Here is a 17,862-nt window from a genome sequence, read left to right on the forward strand (position 1 = left end):
GCAAGAAGTAAGACTTGGTCTTTTTCACTACCTGGTCCTACACCCTCATTTTAGATTTCACACAATCTTCCCCATGAACTAATGATAAGTGAATGAATCAAAAATGGGGAGGGAAGGTGGGGCACCAAAAGGAGAATGAACAGCTTATAGAGCCGGTGGGGAGGGTAACAGGGAACCAGACGGGACATGTTTGGAGGTGTAGTCCAACAGATAATTTATCTCCAATTCAATAGCTGGGGCCACATCCTCATTTAAGGTTTGACAGCATTTTAAGTGGATAACGCCAGATGGCTTGAACATGAATTGAGGCTGTAGTTAAGGAAAGGCCTGACAGGGGAATGGGAGCAGCTTTCGGCCGGGGCAGATACCCAAAAAAGGCATCCAGAAGTAGTGATGACTGTACGTAACAAAGATCAAAAATGGTTGCCTGGCTGGTTTATTTATTCTGAGTAAGGTAGCAGTTGACACTTGGAAGGGTTTGGAAACCAGTGGATTGGGAGCATCATCATCATCATCACTATGAAGTGCTGCCATGAGCACAGCAAGCAACAGGTGGTGATAAAACACAAATAATGAAAAAAATATTAGCCATTCAAAAGCCCCCAGTCATGGTGTATGGTGCAGTGTCTGGCATGACAAAATGGAGATACAGGTGCACGCCTCTGATTTTGTGAGAAAAAAAATCTCTGTTGTTGTCTGCCACACATCAACACAAATACTACGTTTCTGAAAATCTTCACCCAGGTTATGAAAATCTTTTTTGTTGATCCAAAATACTGTTTCGTCCAAAATACTTTCATCCAAAATACTGAATGAAAGGCCAAAACACAAAGAAAGGAACATGTTTAAAAGAAAAAATACCTGTGTACATGTGAATGTAACCTTAGTTTTGTCCTCTTTGCATCATTTAGGGGAAGTGATAAAACTTGTGACTCATACCCATGTTGATTTATTGATCATGACTGTTTTTCGTGTTGGTGAAAAAAAAAGTGGATTTCTCTGCTCAATCCACAAATGCCAATTTTAAGATTTATAACCCTTTGTCCTTCTTTCACTAAAAAGAAGAGACAAAAACTAGATAATTAAGGAAACAACTTAGGGAGGGGAATTGTTAACTGAATTCAGTTTTATTCAAAGAAGGGTTCAGCGTTATGTAACAGTGGCTGTAGATGTACTTTTTGTTTGTTGTTGTATTTAGTAATGGTAGTCATTTAAAGATTTCTAGCTCTGATCTTTTTTTATTGTGCTTTGCTCCAACGCTCCTATAAACCTACAATTGGTCCAGTATTTTTTGCATTGCTGTAAAATAATGAGTGTGATCTGTGGGTAGGATTAGGGCAGGGGTAGGCAACGCCAGACCTCAAGGGTAGGGTTAGGGTTAGGATTTCCTGCAGGTTTTAGATGTGTCCTTGGTCCAACATAGCTGATTCAAATTGCTGATTTACCTCCTCAACGTGTCGCATAGTTCTCCAGATGCCTGCTAATAAACTAATCCTTTTATTCAGGTGTGATGACCCAGGGGGATATCTAAAACCTGCAGGACACCGGCTCTTGAGGCTTGGAGTTGCCTACACCTGGATTAGAGACACCTGCCACTATCATGTTAACAAGAACTAATTTCTATTGAGTAGTTCCAGCCAACTGTACCATCACTGATGCCTCATCTCAAATGATGTCTCATCATTTGTTCCTGTATCTCCCACCTCGTCTTACTGTCTGTTAGGGCTGCCACGATTAGTCGACTAGTCACGATTACGTCGACTATCAAAATCGTCGACGACTGATTTAATAGTCGACACGTCGTTTGAAGCTTTGTAAGATCACAAAAGACGCAGGAATAAGTAGTAGTATTTAAGAGTGTAATAACGGACTGAAACAGAAGATGGCAGCACTGCATGTACAAGGATGCCAGCTGCCGTTAAACCCCGAAGAAGAAGAAGTAGCTCTGTCCCAGAATTCATAGCGAAGCCCAGCTCAATTTTCAACAATGGCGGCAGCTAGTTAGTTTTAATATTACTCTTATTATTCTTTCTGGGTCACAAAATAAACGTTTAACATGTTTTCAGGCGAGAATGTAGCTGTGGAAACCTGAAATATCTGCTCAGTTTATCAAGACACCACATATTTTCAAAAGCGCTCCAATGTCTGTTACCCACTAGCTCGATAGCTAGCCGGCGGCAAGGCTCCCTAGAGCCCCTGAGAACCGCGGACTCCGGGGAAATCGTTTTCATACCCACGGCCGTCTTCCCCTACTCAGGTTAAACATATATAAGTCACTTAGATAACTTAAAAATGTTATTGTTTGGCTTTTTTTTTTTAGTATTTTATTTGTTCCTGAGTAAATCGGTTTGGCTGAGATTAAGGTTATAGTTTTTACACAGCTGAATAAACGTCAAGCTGACAACTGATTATCAGAAATGTGAGATGCTCAAGAATATACTCCGGTGTCCTGTTATATTTTAGATAGCAAGGAGTTTATTAAACTTCACCAAAACAATCTGCAAATTTCATTAAAATTTAATAAACTATCATCTTGTCTTTATTTTTAGTTAGCACAGACCTTAAACACTTAAAGCTGTAAGCTAATGATGGAGAATGATAAGAGCAGATGCAGATGCTGCTGGTGCAATAAGCTGTATGTTTTACATTCAATGGATGATGATCTGATTAGTCGACTAATCGCAAAAATAATCGGTGACTAGTCGACTATCAAAATAATCGTTTGTGGCAGCCCTACTGTCTGTTCAGTTTCTTGGTCCAGTTCACAAATCTCCACTTCCATATTAGCCCATGCCCTAAGTTCACCTTTCTAGACCTAGCTGTGATTTGTGTTAGCATAGTTGCTGTTCGAGCACATTACTTCATAAACAGCTGCTGTAATCAGCAACTAAAAAACTGTTAGGCTGAAAGAGTCCTTTCAGACTGGTCAGAGGTTCCTTCAGAGTACTTCTAAATGTCAGCCTTCATGATGGCTGGAGACAGTCAGCTGCTATTCCTGCTACTGTGTATGTTAACCTGCTACATTACCGTCTTAAATTATGTCATACATATTTTACCTGAGCAGGTGATGTTCAGGATGAAGGAATGGTAACTTGATGCTGTACAGTCCTTCAGTGCAGATCTGACGTGAACACAATCATATTTGATCCACCATGCAGGTCTCTTTAAAGACTCATGTCTTGAGTCAACAGAAACAGCAGAGCCACAGTCCAGATGTTTACACACAAAAGCTGCATCTTTCAGCGTCCAGCTAAAGGCAGACACTGTTCTCCACTCTCCCAGATGTCTCAGCTCCATCATGCCCTCACAGTTATTGGCTCCTCCCACCAACCTGACATCATCAGGCTCTGAACAGAAAGCAAAGAGTCATCAGTAAAATAATAAAGTGAGTTTGAACCACATCAAAGCTGCAGCTCCTCTTCTACCTGAGCAGGTGAGTCCAACAGCTTTGCCAGGTGAGCAGCTGTTTCTAGCTGAGCCTGAGCTTCTACAGTACAGGAGAGCAGACTCATGGCCTCCACACTGGAACTCTTTGCTCCACACTGGAGCCTCCACTTCTTCATAGAGCACCCCTTGGAGGACCGATGGAGGCCCACAGCCGAGCTCCCTACAGACCACCTCTGCATCCTGCTGGTCAAAGTCAGCTTCACACACTGAGGACCAGCTCTGGTTAGACTTCACCTCCAGTCTGCCTGAACACAGACTGGAACCATTCAGCAGCCTGACAGAGTCTGGAGAAATCAGAGAAGATCAAACAGAGAGATCAGAGACAGCAGACACACAAGAAAAAGATGGCAGCAAACAACTATTCACTGATTCAAACTCAGCACAACTCAACATGACTTCATCATTAACAACAGAACACATCTTTAAAATTACATTCAGCTCATTTTATTTCTTCAGAAGCAGGTCAAAAACGTTTAACTGTAATTAGAGCTGGGCGATAGAACGATAATGATATGTATCGCGATATAACTTTTACTCGATAGAGAAATTAAGCTATCGCAATAGACCTCGCCGCTCTTGTCCTCTTAAAAAAAAAAAAAAAAAAAAAAAGGTCAGCCAATCCAAATTAAGTAGCGCAGAGCCGAACCAATCACAGCCGCAGCGTCACGTCGCGTGACTTGTTACGTACAGCACAAGTGCCAAGCCGCACGTGTGTTTGTTTGGGAAGCAGCCAGCGGGTAATGGAGCCAGCGCGTAATGGAGGAAATGAGTGTGCCGACTAGAAAAATCAACCGAGCGTGACCGAAGGTTACCGAAGAGAAAACAGATGATGGTTCCAATGCCGGAGAGATTGTCGAACAGAAGAGCCATAGAAGTTCCGTAGTGTGAAGGTATTTCGGCTATTTCAAGTCTGACAAAAAACAGAGTAGCGTGCACTGTAAATTGTGCCGAAAGCAAGTCTGGAAATACAATAAAGCGGTACATGCGTCACACTGTGCGCCACGTTATTGTTTCGGTGAAATGAATTTCTACAATACTGTTACTGTTAATTCTACTCTCTGCAGTGTTTAAATGCTTACATATACACACAGTTACTGTCCCTCCACACATACGACTCGGTTCTGCTTCTATGCCCCAGCTTTGTTTACTTTTTCCCACCGAGGCTTCTAGACTTCTGATTGGCCAATATTTCTGCACGGTTAGGAATCTAGCGCCACCTGCTGCTTTGGCATGTTCATAGCAGCGTTTTCCTTCATTTCTGCCTTTATGTGTGGACGGGATTATTTTTTAAAACGAAAACGGAAAATCTCCGTTTTCAAAAATACCCGTATACGTGTGGACGTAGCCTCAGTCTCTGACTGGAAGCGCTAATTCGTCATTCGGCTTTTGTCAGACTAAAGTAACTGTTAAAACTGTTTGAAAAGCTAAGCTATACAACAAGGAGAGATTGAGAATTTCCTTTTAGTTCTCAGTTTATTTGATATTGACAAAAGTTAGCCAGTTTTGTCTGTTCTTCTGTAAAACAAACTAAGATTTATTTTTAGAATTAATATTTTGTTTCTAAGTGGAATTGACAATTTAGTAGTCTGTTTCGTTTGTTCTATTTTGAAACTTAAACGCTTTAGCGGCTGCCTTTTGTGTAGTTTGCAATATTTGCCTTTATTTATCTGAAAAAGTCTCATGTTCCTTAAGTACATCTACCCTGTTGAACTTATTATGGGAAATAAATATTTAAATAAAAACAAGCTGCTGATTATTTCACATTTTACTTGTGAGCAACGGCACATTTAAATCTTACAAATATAGTTATTTGGCTTATATCGTGATATATATCGTTATCGCCTGAAATGAAAAAAACATATCGTGATATGAAAAAATCTCATATCGCCCAGCTCTAACTGTAATGTGAAAATATGCAATCGGGCAATGTCTTGTAAGAGGAGGAACTGAAATTATTAGCTTTTAAACCTCTGATATGTTCGTTTTCAAATTCTTTGAATTTTTTTGGTAACTTGTAACTGTAAAAATTATAGTTCATAGAGGCATGATCAGTGGTGTGATTATTTAGAAGACCAGTCTCTCCATTTTCTTCCATCCATTCGGTTCAGATTTCTGAGAGGGCGGAGCCTATACCAACAGTCATGGTCAAAGGAAGCTAAATCTTGAACAGGATACAGTGTTAAAAGAGGCATCCCTGTGCATGATAACACCTATGGCTACTTTCAAATCACCAATCAATCTAACACATGTTAAATTTTATTTATACAGTGCCAAATCATGATGTCAGTCACCTCAAGGATGTTTATGTTGTAAGGTACACCCTACAATAATATAGAGAAAACAGAGAAAAGGTCAGCAATCATATGACCCTTATAAACAAGCACTATTACAGTGGGAAGGAAAAAACTCCCTTTTCAGAGGAAGAAATCTCCTGCAGAGAGGTGTGCAAACACATAATAAGTGAAGGAAAAAACACCTGTTAAAAGGGAGTTTTTTTCCTTCCCACTGTCACCACAGTGCTTGCTTATAAGGGTCATATGATTGCTGAGCCTTTCTCTGTATTATTGTAGGGTCATTACCTTACAATATAAAGCATATCTCCTGTTGTGACTTGGCTGTATGTAAATAAAATTGAATTGATCTGATTTGAAGAACAACAAAAATATATTTACCTGCGCAGGTAAGATTCAGGATGGGGTTGTAGTAACCCGATGTTGTGCACTCTCTCAGAGTAGATCTGGACTGAACACAGTCAGGTTTGATACTCCAGCTAAATTTTAATGATGACTCGGTGTGTTGTAAAGAAACAGCAGAACCACAGTCCAGATGTTCACAAATAGGAGCTGCCTCTTTCAGCGTCCAGCGAAACTCAAACATTGGTCTCCACTCTCCCAGATGTTTCAGCTCCAGTGTACCTGCACAGCGACTGGCTCCTCCCACCAACCTGACATCATCAGGCTCTAACAGAAAGCAGAGAGTCATCAGTAAAATAATAAAGTGAGTTTGAACCACATCAAAGCTGCAGCTCCTCTTCTACCTGAGCAGCTGAGTCCAACAGCTTTGCCAGGTGAGCAGCTGTTTCTAGCTGAGCCTGAGCTTCTACAGTCCAGGAGAGCAGACTCATGGCCTCCGCACTGGAACTCTTTGCTCCACACTGGAACCTCCACTTCTCCATAGAGCGCCCCCTGGAGGACCGAAGGAGGCCCACAGCCGAGCTCCCTACAGACCACCTCTGCATCCTGCTGGTCAAAGTCAGCTTCACACACTGAGGACCAGCTCTGGTCAGACTTCACCTCCAGTCTGCCTGAACACAGACTGGAACCATTCAGCAGCCTGACAGAGTCTGGAGACATCAGAGAAGATCAAACAGAGAGATCAGAGACAGCAGACACACAAAAAAAAGATGGCAGCAAACAACTATTCACTGACTCAAACTCAGCACAATTCTGATTAGACTTCATCATTAACATGCATTACATGTTGACAATGTTCAAAACTTGCTTCTTTTTATTCTTAATGATATTAGCCTCTTATGACTTTACGTATTCCATTTTTTTATACTCAAATCTGCCTTGTAGCTCCTTTTTTACTTGGATGTGTTCATTTATACTTTGGACTGGAAACATAGCCTCTATCTTTGATTTTAGTGTGTTTTCAAACACACATGGAGCAGACCTCCACAGTAGCCAGGTCACAACAATCAGATGCTGCTTGTCAGCAAAGACTTTCTACAGTCTGGGTGTGTACAATGGGATTTGTTGTAATTAGTGGATAGCATGTTTTTGTTGTTTGTCATGAGGACAGATAAGAAGGTACTGATGGGACACGGTGGTTCAGAAAACTGAAAGAGACCTTTGAGAGAGGTGGTTGGTCCAGATGAATCCTAAAGTTTTCTCTGTTGTGACTCCTGAGAAGCTGATGTGAACGTGTTGCACTTATGACACGCTTTATACTTATAGGCTCACCTGCACAGGTGACATTGGCGATGAAAGAAGATGAATCTGATGTTACACAATCTCTCACAGCAGATCCAGACTGAATACATTCAGTTTTCATTTCCCACACAGGTGTGTTTGTGGTCTCAAATCTCCATTCTACAGAAACAGCAGAGCCACAGTCCAGCAGTTGGCAGACAACATCTGCATGTTTCAGGGTCCAAGCATAACCATCTACTATTCTCCACTCTCCCAGATGTTTCAGCTCCAGTGTTCCTGCACAGTGACTGGCTCCTCCCACCAACCTGACATCATCAGACTCTGAACAGAAAGCACAGAGTCATCAGTAAAGAAGTTAATTGACTTCTGAAAAGTAAAGTTATCTGCTGCTTCTGTGAGTATTTGATTTCTGCATTTACCTGAGTTATGTTTTTCTTCAGCCTGGACTCCTGAAAAGAACATTAGAGAAAAAAGTTGCCATTTTAAAGCAGGACTCTGGACTCGTTTTCCAAGTCTGACTTGTAAAACAAGAAGTCACAAATCAACATTGCAGTTTTTAAAGACTTCATGGATCAGTCCATTCTGGTCCTCATTGCTTAAAGTAATCTTGTTTTGTCAAAACTATCGGTGTGTCAAAAGCACAATATGATGATGATATACCAGGAGAAGATGTTCCATTTTTCAGCATGAAGGGTTACTATTACAAAAAGTGAACCTGTGATAAAATGGGTGAAGTGAGACAGAATCAAATATAAAAACAGAGTAAATAAAATAAAAAAAAATCAATCAATCAATAAACTTTATTGATCCCAAAGGTTGGCCACGAAGGAAATTGAGTTAGGGCTGCTGGCCTTATGCTGCTGCCATCTCAAACCAGTGCAAAAACACAAAGATCCAAATAAATCAGCAGCTTATGGCATCATATTAGAATTTGCAGAAAGACCCTAACCTTCAATCTAACCCTTATTAGCAGCCAGTATAACTATCATTACTGATTGCATATGTATCCACAGCTGAAGAGTAATGATTGCGCGGTTTTCTTGAGCAATGCAGCTGGCAAACCACACTGGGATATAGTATGTCTGTGTTGTGCCCTTAAACAGGGGAAATAGTGCGGAGAGGTGAAAGAAAGGCACAGACACGCAGCTCTCACTCTCACTCGTCTGTATTGAGTGAAGGAGGAAGCACGCGAACCCACCTACTGGAGCCCTGAGGCATTAACAATGGATCGACGCACAATCAACCCAGGCAAAACTTTCACTACTTATCTCCCTCTATATTCCCACTGCATATTCTATTCGAAAACAGTCAAAGCAACAAATAAAACATTAATAAGGGCATGACATGAAATGTAAGGAACAGAGATGTACAACTTCAAAACTAATCAAATTTATGATCCACCACATCTGCACTCTTATCCTTATGAAACAGAGAGTAGATGTATTTGAATTAAGTCTCCACGCTTAAAGAAGTCCAGATGCTTTTCTTTCCAAGCTCCTTAGACCACCAATAAAATATATAATTATGAGTTAACAGCACAAAATGTTAACTGAAAATGTGTAGACTTTAACCTTTTCATGGAATATTCTCTGGTATCTAAACAAACATTTAATTCAATTCCATTTTATTTATATAGCTCCCATTCTACTTCTAAATACTCTAGGAACACCAAGTAAGCCTGCAATGTGAGAGTGAAGAGCTCTAATGGAGTGATATGGTACTACAAGGTCATTAAGATAAGATGGGGCCTGATTATTTAAGACCTTGTATGTGAGGAGCAGGATTTTGAATTCAATTCTGGATTTAACAGGAAGCCAATGAAGGGAAGCCAAAACAGGAGAAATATGCTCTCTCTTTCTAGTCCCTGTCAGGACTCTTGCTGCAGCATTTTGGATTAACTGAAGTGTTTTCAGAGAATTCTTAGGACATCCTGATAATAATGAATTGCAGTAGTCCAGCCTAGAAGTAATAAATGCATGAACTAGTTTTTCAGCGTCACTCTGAGACAGGATATTTCTAATTTTAGAGATGTTGTGCAAATGGAAGAACGCAGTCTTACATATTTGTTTAACATGTGGGTTGAAGGACATGTCCTGGTCAAAAATGACTCCAAGGTTCCTCACAGCGTTACTGGAGGCCAAGGTAATGCCATCCAGAGGAAGAATCTGGTTAGATGCCATATTTCTAAGATTTTCAGGGCCGAGTACAATAACCTCAGTTTTATCTGAATTAAGAAGCAGAAAGTTAGCGGCCATCCAGGTCTTTATGTCTTTAAGACATTCCTGCAGTTTAACTAATTGGTGTGTGTTATCTGGCTTCATGAATAGATAAAGTTGTGTGTCATCTGCATAGAAGTAAAATTTTATGCTATGCCTTCTGATGATGCTGCCTAGGGGAAGCATGTATAATGTAAACAGAATTGGTCCTAGCACTGAACCCTGTGGAACACCATAACTGACCTTAGTGTGTGAAGAGGACTCTCCATTTACATGAGCAAATTTGAGTCTATTAGATAGATATGATAGAAACCACTGCAGTGCAGTACCTGTAATACCTACAGCATGTTCTAATCTCTCTAATAGGATATTATGGTCAACAGTATCGAACGCTGCACTAAGGTCTAGCAGGACAAGCACAGAGATGAGTCCCCTGTCTGAGGCCATAAGAAGATCATTTGTAACCTTCACTAAAGCTGTTTCTGTGCTGTGATGAGCTCTGAAACCTGACTGAAACTCTTCAAATAAGCCATTCCTCTGCAGATGATCTGTTAGCTGTTTGACAACTACTCTTTAGGAAGGTTGGAGTTGGCCTATAATTAGCTAAGACTGCTGGGTCTAGAGATGGCTTTTTAAGTAACGGTTTACCTATTGCCAGTTTGAAGACCTGTGGTACATTCTAGGACAGTATATATGTATAATGACATCCTCTTACTGGATGAAATCACTAAGTTTAATTTCTGGGCACTATCCCAGAATGCTGGATGATATTGATGTTTCTTTGTAAGTGAGTTATTTTTTTGGGTTCAATGATTACATGTCAGCCCTTTTTCTTCTTTTTCTTACAGTGGGCTGGTTCTTTTTTTTTTTCCAACATCAAATTTATTTTTAAATAATTTCTTTCACTGAGCCAGGCTAATTGTCCCATTAGAAACAATATTCATCACCCCTGTTATTTCAGCCCAAGCCTCATCTTTAAAAGGTGTTTAACATCCGTCACTTAAGTGGAGACACTTAAGGGAGCTGTCCTTTTTCCATTTATACACTCTTATTTAAATTCATTAAGTTGCACTTTCTCCTTTTTTCTTCTGTTAGGGGTGAAGTCTCTTCAATTGGTAAACTTGTTTTCTTATACAGAGAAATGGGGGCATGGTATTATGCTGACTGCAGGCATCTGATCTGATTCACTGACTTCATTATCCAGAATGTAATTTTGTATATTTGCAGATTTTTTTTCCCTGCAAGTTAGGAACTTTATATATATATATATATATATATATATATATATATATATATATATATATATATATATATATATATATATATATGTATATATATATATATATATAGCCCTAATGATAGCATGTATAATATTCTGCTTGTGAACAGAACAAAAACAAAAATATTGACAGCAAAATTATTAAAGTTATGCAATACTCTTAACAGTAAGCTGAAGAAATGTATGTCCCTCTGTTTCTCTCTATCTATCTTGTTTTCAGTTCACATTTCTGCTCTTCCATCTGTTAATCAGAGCACAATTATAATCATGTATGAGTACATCATGTAGCTGACAGTTTATAACAGGATAATGCTGGAAAAAGTGTATGGATGAAACTCGCAGGCTTGCACTTGCACTCGAGCGCTCGACGTTGACTGTGTATGCTTTTACTTCCTTGAAAGTAAAATAAATGCTACTCTGTGTGTCTCACTTCACAAAGGAAGTTTTCTAAAACATGTGAAACAGCCACTGTCACAAAATGAGGAGCATGTTCTTGAAAATGTTTCACAATAAAAGCCTTATTGTGAAATGAGGAGTTTCTGATGAAAACAGGAAGTACATGTTATCACTGTAGTTTAATAACACACATATATATTCTATTTTATTTATGGTAAATAGACTGTTTCTTTTAAACCACTTTCTACCCTAACTGAGCACTCAAAGTGCTTTTGTACAACTTGCTTCATTCACTCAAGAACATTTTTCTATATAAATGCTTTCTATCTAACATTCATGATTTTACAGTGAGAGAAACAATCAGAGAGGAACCTGGGGTTAGTATCTTGGCCAAGGATATTTGACATGCAGGCTGCAGCAGATGTGGATCAAACCACCAGCCTTCCAATTAGTAGGCGACTTGTTCTAACACCTGAGCCACAGCCACAACAGGCCAATTCACAACAATAGTCTTCTCAAGGTTCTTTCTATTTTTAAATAAAAAAAACAAAACAATTTGATTTAATAGGATAACGGCTATATTATTGTAGAAGGTCACAAACAACCTGATGATTTCCTCTGAGCAGCACACTGCAATGGTGGCAAGGAAGAGCTCTACTTTAACCTCTATTACAGTGAGTCTTGTTTTTTTTAAATTCCATCATTTTCATAAGAAGTCTAGACGTGATGGGGCTATGCTTCCCTCTTTGGGTTCTAAAATATAGTAGACGTAGTTCGTTCATTCATTCAAAGTGGAGTTGTTAGTGAGGAGGCGTTAAGTCTGCTGTGGATAACACAGTACAGTTTAGAATAGAATAATCCTTTAATTGTCCCACAAGGGGAAATTTGGTTGTAACAGCAGCCAGAAAGACAGAAAGTTTGGGCTCCTCTCTGATTGTTAGAGGCTAGAATCAGCTCCAGCTGGTGGAAACAGTCTTTAGGTGTGTTCAGCTAGTTATTCAGAGTGAGCTTTACAGAGACATTAGAGTTTCTTGAGTTATTTTTGGTCATGAGTAAAGGAACTGTGACTCATCATCATCAGTGAGGAAGTCCGACAGTGAGTGCTGCTGCACAGAGATCATCACTGAATATTGACCTGTCGGACAAAACAACTCACAAGTGACTGTCAATATATTAAAATATGGCTTTGATTTGACAAAGTCTGAAGGATTCTTTTTTTTTTTTTGCCTGTCCTGTTTGGTTCTTTTGCCATCAGAATTATTGTCTAAAGGCGAAGAAAGATGCCCAACGGATTTACTTTACCAAGTGGACCATCCCAGCCTTGCCGTAATGGTCTATTTGATTCACCTTTTATTGTTTATTTTATTTTATTTTTACATGCTAGATACGGGACAGACTTGACTGGGGAAAAGAAAGAGGGAATGAAAAACAGCGGGGATAAAGGGCAAAAAACAAAAACCAACAAAATAAGCAGACAAAAAATACATATATCAATCACCTGGATCACCTGGATCACCTGTCCGAAGTCTGAAGGATTCTAACTAGAAGGTGTTTTTCAAAACTGAACTGTGTGTGTGTGCAGGTGTCCTACCTGAGCTCCACAGGAGAAGCAGCACTAATAGGTGATCCATGTCCAGCTGTACGTCTCTCTGCTCTGACCATCATGTGCTGTCCTCAGTATATTTCTGCTAACAGGAAGGGGCGGGATGGTGGGATGGATGGTTGGTTGGTTGTGTGAGCTCTGCTGGAGGTCACTCCACTGTGACCTTTCTTGAACTCTGTGTTCCATCACATCAGCCTTTTCCTCGGCTGAATTCTTCAGAGTCTTATTGAACATATTGTTTAGTAAAAGACCAAATATCCTGTATCCAGGTACATGATTTTTTTTATGCTATAAATTCTCATCTGTTCGGACTTTATGGCACCAGCCAAGCTTCAAATGCTTATAATGACCAGCAGTTAGAATCATATCTACTCATGACATGAATAATAGTTTGAACATTTTATTTTTAGATGTATAAAAGTCAAGTAGGTTTTGACCCAGAAGGACTCTGGTTAATATATGTGTAAAACTATGTTTTAGTTTGTTTCACTGTTTCCTATTTTTGGACAGAAGTATAGAGGTGATGAGCAGAATCTATCATTCTGAAATCAGGTCTTTTTTTCTGTCCATCAGACATGCCGTCCATCAACAGCACATCTAAAACCACACCAACATCCCACAGAGTAGTCACAGCCTGTACAGTGGAAGCAGGCAGCAGTAACTGATGCTGGAAATCTGTCATTCGCATTAAATTCACATCATTTTATCAACAACACCAAAAACTAAATTACGCTGGCAACAAATGTAGCAGCAACTATTTCTACAAATGTAAAATCTTAGATGACATTTTCCAAATGTTTGCTGAAGGTGGGATTAAAAGCAGTTCTAAGAGGAAAAAAGTCACCACATTTTATATTCCATAATTTCTCTTCCCTGTTGAAGATAAAAGCCCAGATGGAGCTGTAAATTACCAGTGTTCATGAAAAAATCCAGAAATTTTAACTCATGTTATCTGATAACATCTTTATTTCTCTACTGCAGGACAAATGTACGAGAATGTTAAGACAGTGTTGTCATGATCCTGGGTCCTTTTGACCCAGCGTTTTGTGTTTTCTCTTCGCGATTTTGGTTCTGTTCTCTAATTGGTGTTTACCCTGTTCCCCCCCCGTGTGTTCCTGTTTTATTGTGAAGGTCTGCGTCTTATGTGAGTGTTTTCAGTTTGCCTCCCTGGTCTCGTCATGTTAATCACTCCCAGCTGTGTCTCCCACCTGTGTTATTTCCCTTCCACCCTTCTGTGTTGATTCTCTGGTCATTCTCCCTGCATGTCACGTTCGTATTCCGGTTAGTGTTTTATTTAGTTTTCCCAGTTTAGAGTTTTCACCGTTCGGTTCCTCGCCACCCTGTCTGTTGTACCTTTTGGTTGCAAATAAACTCACCCTCCACTTCAGCAGCCTGCAGTTTGGATCCATTATTATTCACACGGCTTGCCCCGGCAAACCGTGACAAGTGTGTTCTGATAATAGGGTTAAAACTGAAAATGGATGAAGGGCTGAAGTGCAAACTTTTCTTTATGACTCAGAAGAAGAAGATGAGAGAAGCTATGTTTTATTATTTAAACAGCTATAACAATAAAAAACACAACCTGTATTAAAATAACAAATATAGTTAAAGTGAAATTAGTAATAATTAATAAGAAAAAAGGAACCAAATTACATGCAGTTACTGTGGTATGAAGCAAGCATGATTATCTATGCTTATGACAGCAGAACTGAAACAAAAACCATAAAAACCTGCTAAAAGAAGCCGTTTCGGGTCATATAAATAGCACAGATAAATTATTAAATGACTTTTCAAAAATAGTGAAGCTCATAGAGAAGGTTAGACAGCATTCACCAGTTCCTCGTCCTTCCATCTTGACCTCTAATCGCTGATGAAAGGAAAAGGCGCTGCCTGAATTTATCCTGCTTCGTCCTGCAGATTTTGCTTCCTCTTAAAATTTATGATGCCTCATTAGCCTCTTCACACACTGTTAGAGCACTTTATCTGCATTCACACACTCTGACAGTTCAGTACTCTCCAGCCAATGCTTCAGCATGCATACTCGAGGAGGCAAGGATCAAATAACTAACTTTCCCATTAGTTGATGACCCACTCCACCTCCTGAGCCACAGACACCCGAAAACTCACTGCTGTTTATTCTGCACCACCTTCTGTGTTCAACAAAACTGGTGTGAGGCAGTAAATCACAGCAGACTGATGAGCAGGAGGCACAGAGGAGAAAAGAGCTAAAGGAGGAGAAAACTGAGATTAAAGAAGAACATCAGGGTTCACCTCAATTCAGCCGATAACAGTGTGTAATAAAAGAGGAGTTAATACAACAGCTGATCAAACAAAATGACTTCATTTGAAGGTGACGTCAGTTAAATATGATCTGTTTACAGCCACTGCTCTGCTTCATGATCTCAAACATAATACGAGTATAACGATCCACATCCTTTTAATAAAATCATTTTAATACAAATAAGACAAGAATTCAAAGAAACTATACTCATTGCATCTCACACACAGGAAAGACTAAGTGTGATGATTCAGTTAATTGCACATATTTATGAAGTCCTCCTTGTGTTCTTTTTTTTTGTCATCTTTCGAAAATCACTGAAAAAAAACGTCTGCAACAAACATAGCTGTGGATGCTGATTACATCTCTTAGTAACCAAAACATCTGTCGTGATGGAAGAAGACGATTAGGATCTGATCTGGGGCTGACAAACAGGAAGGACACAGGAATCAAAAAGAAGGACAGGCAGTGAAGATAGAACCAGGAAGGATCATGGACCTCACAGGGCCCTAAAAACAGCAGAGTCACAGACCCGACTTAGACAAGAAGACTCACAGGACTCCAACTGAAATGGGAAACCTGTGAAAGAAAGCTCATGACAGGCCCACCCTGCATCACAAAACCCAGATCATGCTCCAGAACCTCACTGTACCTCCCCTGAACCAGCAGCAGAAGATCCAGAGCTAATTATCACCCATCCTTCAGACATCACCGAGGAAACCAACGAGAGGAGCTGGAGGTTAGATCACACAGGAATATTAAAAAGCTGAAGAATAAGAAATATATGAAGCTGAAAGTCTGTATGCATAAAAGTTTAAACTTATAATGAAGTGACTGTAAATCGATTGTTTCCATAATCTCATGATTAAATTAGGATTTAGTTCAAGAGTAAACTTATGATGAAGAATCAACACAAAAGGTTTTGCTGACAGCACGTTTAAAGAGATGTTGATATTTGGTATCTTCAAGGTTCAAGGTTCAAGGTTCTTTATTTGTCACATGCATAGTTATACAAGTATAACACACAGTGAAATGTAGCCTGACACGCTCCTCGACATGTGCAAAAATGAGGGGAGGCTGTAGAGGAAGAACATTATATATATATATATAGTATATATATATATAGTATATATATATATATATATATATATATATATATATATATATATACATATATATAGTATATACATTGGGTGAATGTTCAGTAGTAGTAGCAAGCAGGTGAATTCTGTACATTAATATGAATAGACATCTGACTATTTTACAGAATAGACAATATAAACATATTTAAAATTAAAGGAATTGAAATGTACATTGTGCCTGGGTTTAGAGTGTCTGGAAGAGAGTCCTGTCTCAGTCAATTATAGATGATGTGAGAGGGCGGGTGTGTGTGTTTAGGGCACGGATGGCTTGGGGATAGAAGCTCCTCTTGAGTCTCTCTGTCCTTGCCCGGAAGATGTGGAACCTTCTACCAGATTGCAGAAGTTGGAACAGTTTGTCTGTCTGTGGAAAATGAAAATGAAGAAATGAAAGACGTGTGGAAAGTACCAAGTGGATCAAACACACTGATGGCTGGAAAGGAAAAGGAAGTTCTTAAAATAAAATCAATCTTTCATCACGAGTCAGCAAGACTTTAATTTAAATGTGTGGAAAACTTAAAGATGAGAACTGTTTGTATCTGTGACGGTAAAACTTATAATCTGAGGAAGTCTCAAGTTTCATTTGTACTGAAACTGTTCTCTGATTGTAAATGTGGGTTCAGTAGAAACCAGTCTTTGTTTTTACAAATGAGAAGTTCATCTGGGTTTGAGACAAGCTCCTCGGAGGTCGTCTTCTGCTCCTTCAGGTGCACAAAGACTGAAGTTACAGTAAACCAGCTCAGTGTTCTCAGGTGTGCTCGGCTTCTGCCCCCTGCAGGCCTGGAGAGACATGACAGCACAGATCAGACTGATTGGATTGGTTCGTTCTCATTTTTGTGATTTTCTGAGAAGATCTGTGACCCAGAGTAAAACTCTTATGCAAATTAGTGAAAGACACTGACAATGACAAGTGTGGAGATACTAATGAACCCCAGCTGAACTGTTCTGTTCAAATCTGTGGCCCAGAGTTGCTGCTGGACACCAGCAGAAAGCTGTGAATCTGAAGGAGGAGAAGCTTCAGGCTGCTGGAGACAGCCTGCTGCTAGACTACCTGGTGTGTGTGTCACAGTGGTGGTATACAGTATATATATGAAATCTACTCAATAGCCACTTCAGCAACTCAATGCATTTAGTCATGTAAACAAGATGACCTGTTGAAGTTCAAACTGAACATCAGAATGTGGAAGAAAGGTGATTAAAAATGTTTTCATTTTATAAGACAACATGCAAAAGATGAAGTTTCTAAATACTTTCTGAAGCTTTTGAGCTCCATCTTTGTAGGTCTGTCTTTGAAAGTGTTACAGTGCATCACTAAGAAACACCCCACAAAACAATCAAAGCTAAAACATAAAACTTGTTATAAAAAAAACCCAAACAGGCTTTAATCTGTAGGGCAGCTGTTCCCCTCCACCCCATCACCCCTCCTCAGATCACCTGTCGTTCATCAGCTCTCTACATAAGGACCAGCACAGCCATCTAGACTCTGCCAGATTATTAGCTCTCTCCGTGTGGTAAACAGGCTAGTTTGGTTTTGCTCTTTTCCCTTTCTCTTGCAACTAAGGCTTTTTT

General features: G+C 39.6%; 1 protein-coding gene across 1 annotated transcript in view; it reads right to left on the reverse strand.

Annotated features, from left to right (window-relative positions):
* The window catches only part of LOC113026171 (scavenger receptor cysteine-rich type 1 protein M160-like), a 47,271-nt gene extending 34,351 nt beyond the window's left edge, over nt 1–12,920 (reverse strand). Inside the window, exons 1-7 of the mRNA XM_026174647.1 lie at nt 12,865–12,920; nt 7,802–7,831; nt 7,413–7,703; nt 6,485–6,790; nt 6,120–6,407; nt 3,426–3,731; nt 3,057–3,347 (exon numbers count right to left, since the gene is read on the reverse strand). Of these exons, the coding sequence (XP_026030432.1) occupies nt 3,057–3,347; nt 3,426–3,731; nt 6,120–6,407; nt 6,485–6,790; nt 7,413–7,703; nt 7,802–7,831; nt 12,865–12,904 (1,552 nt within the window). The 5' untranslated portion in view covers nt 12,905–12,920. The remainder of the gene's footprint in view (nt 1–3,056; nt 3,348–3,425; nt 3,732–6,119; nt 6,408–6,484; nt 6,791–7,412; nt 7,704–7,801; nt 7,832–12,864) is intronic.
* Between the last annotated feature and the right edge of the window lie 4,942 nt (nt 12,921–17,862).

Source organism: Astatotilapia calliptera, chromosome 7 (genome assembly GCF_900246225.1).
Source record: "Astatotilapia calliptera chromosome 7, fAstCal1.2, whole genome shotgun sequence".
In the NCBI taxonomy this organism is placed as follows: domain Eukaryota; kingdom Metazoa; phylum Chordata; class Actinopteri; order Cichliformes; family Cichlidae; genus Astatotilapia; species Astatotilapia calliptera.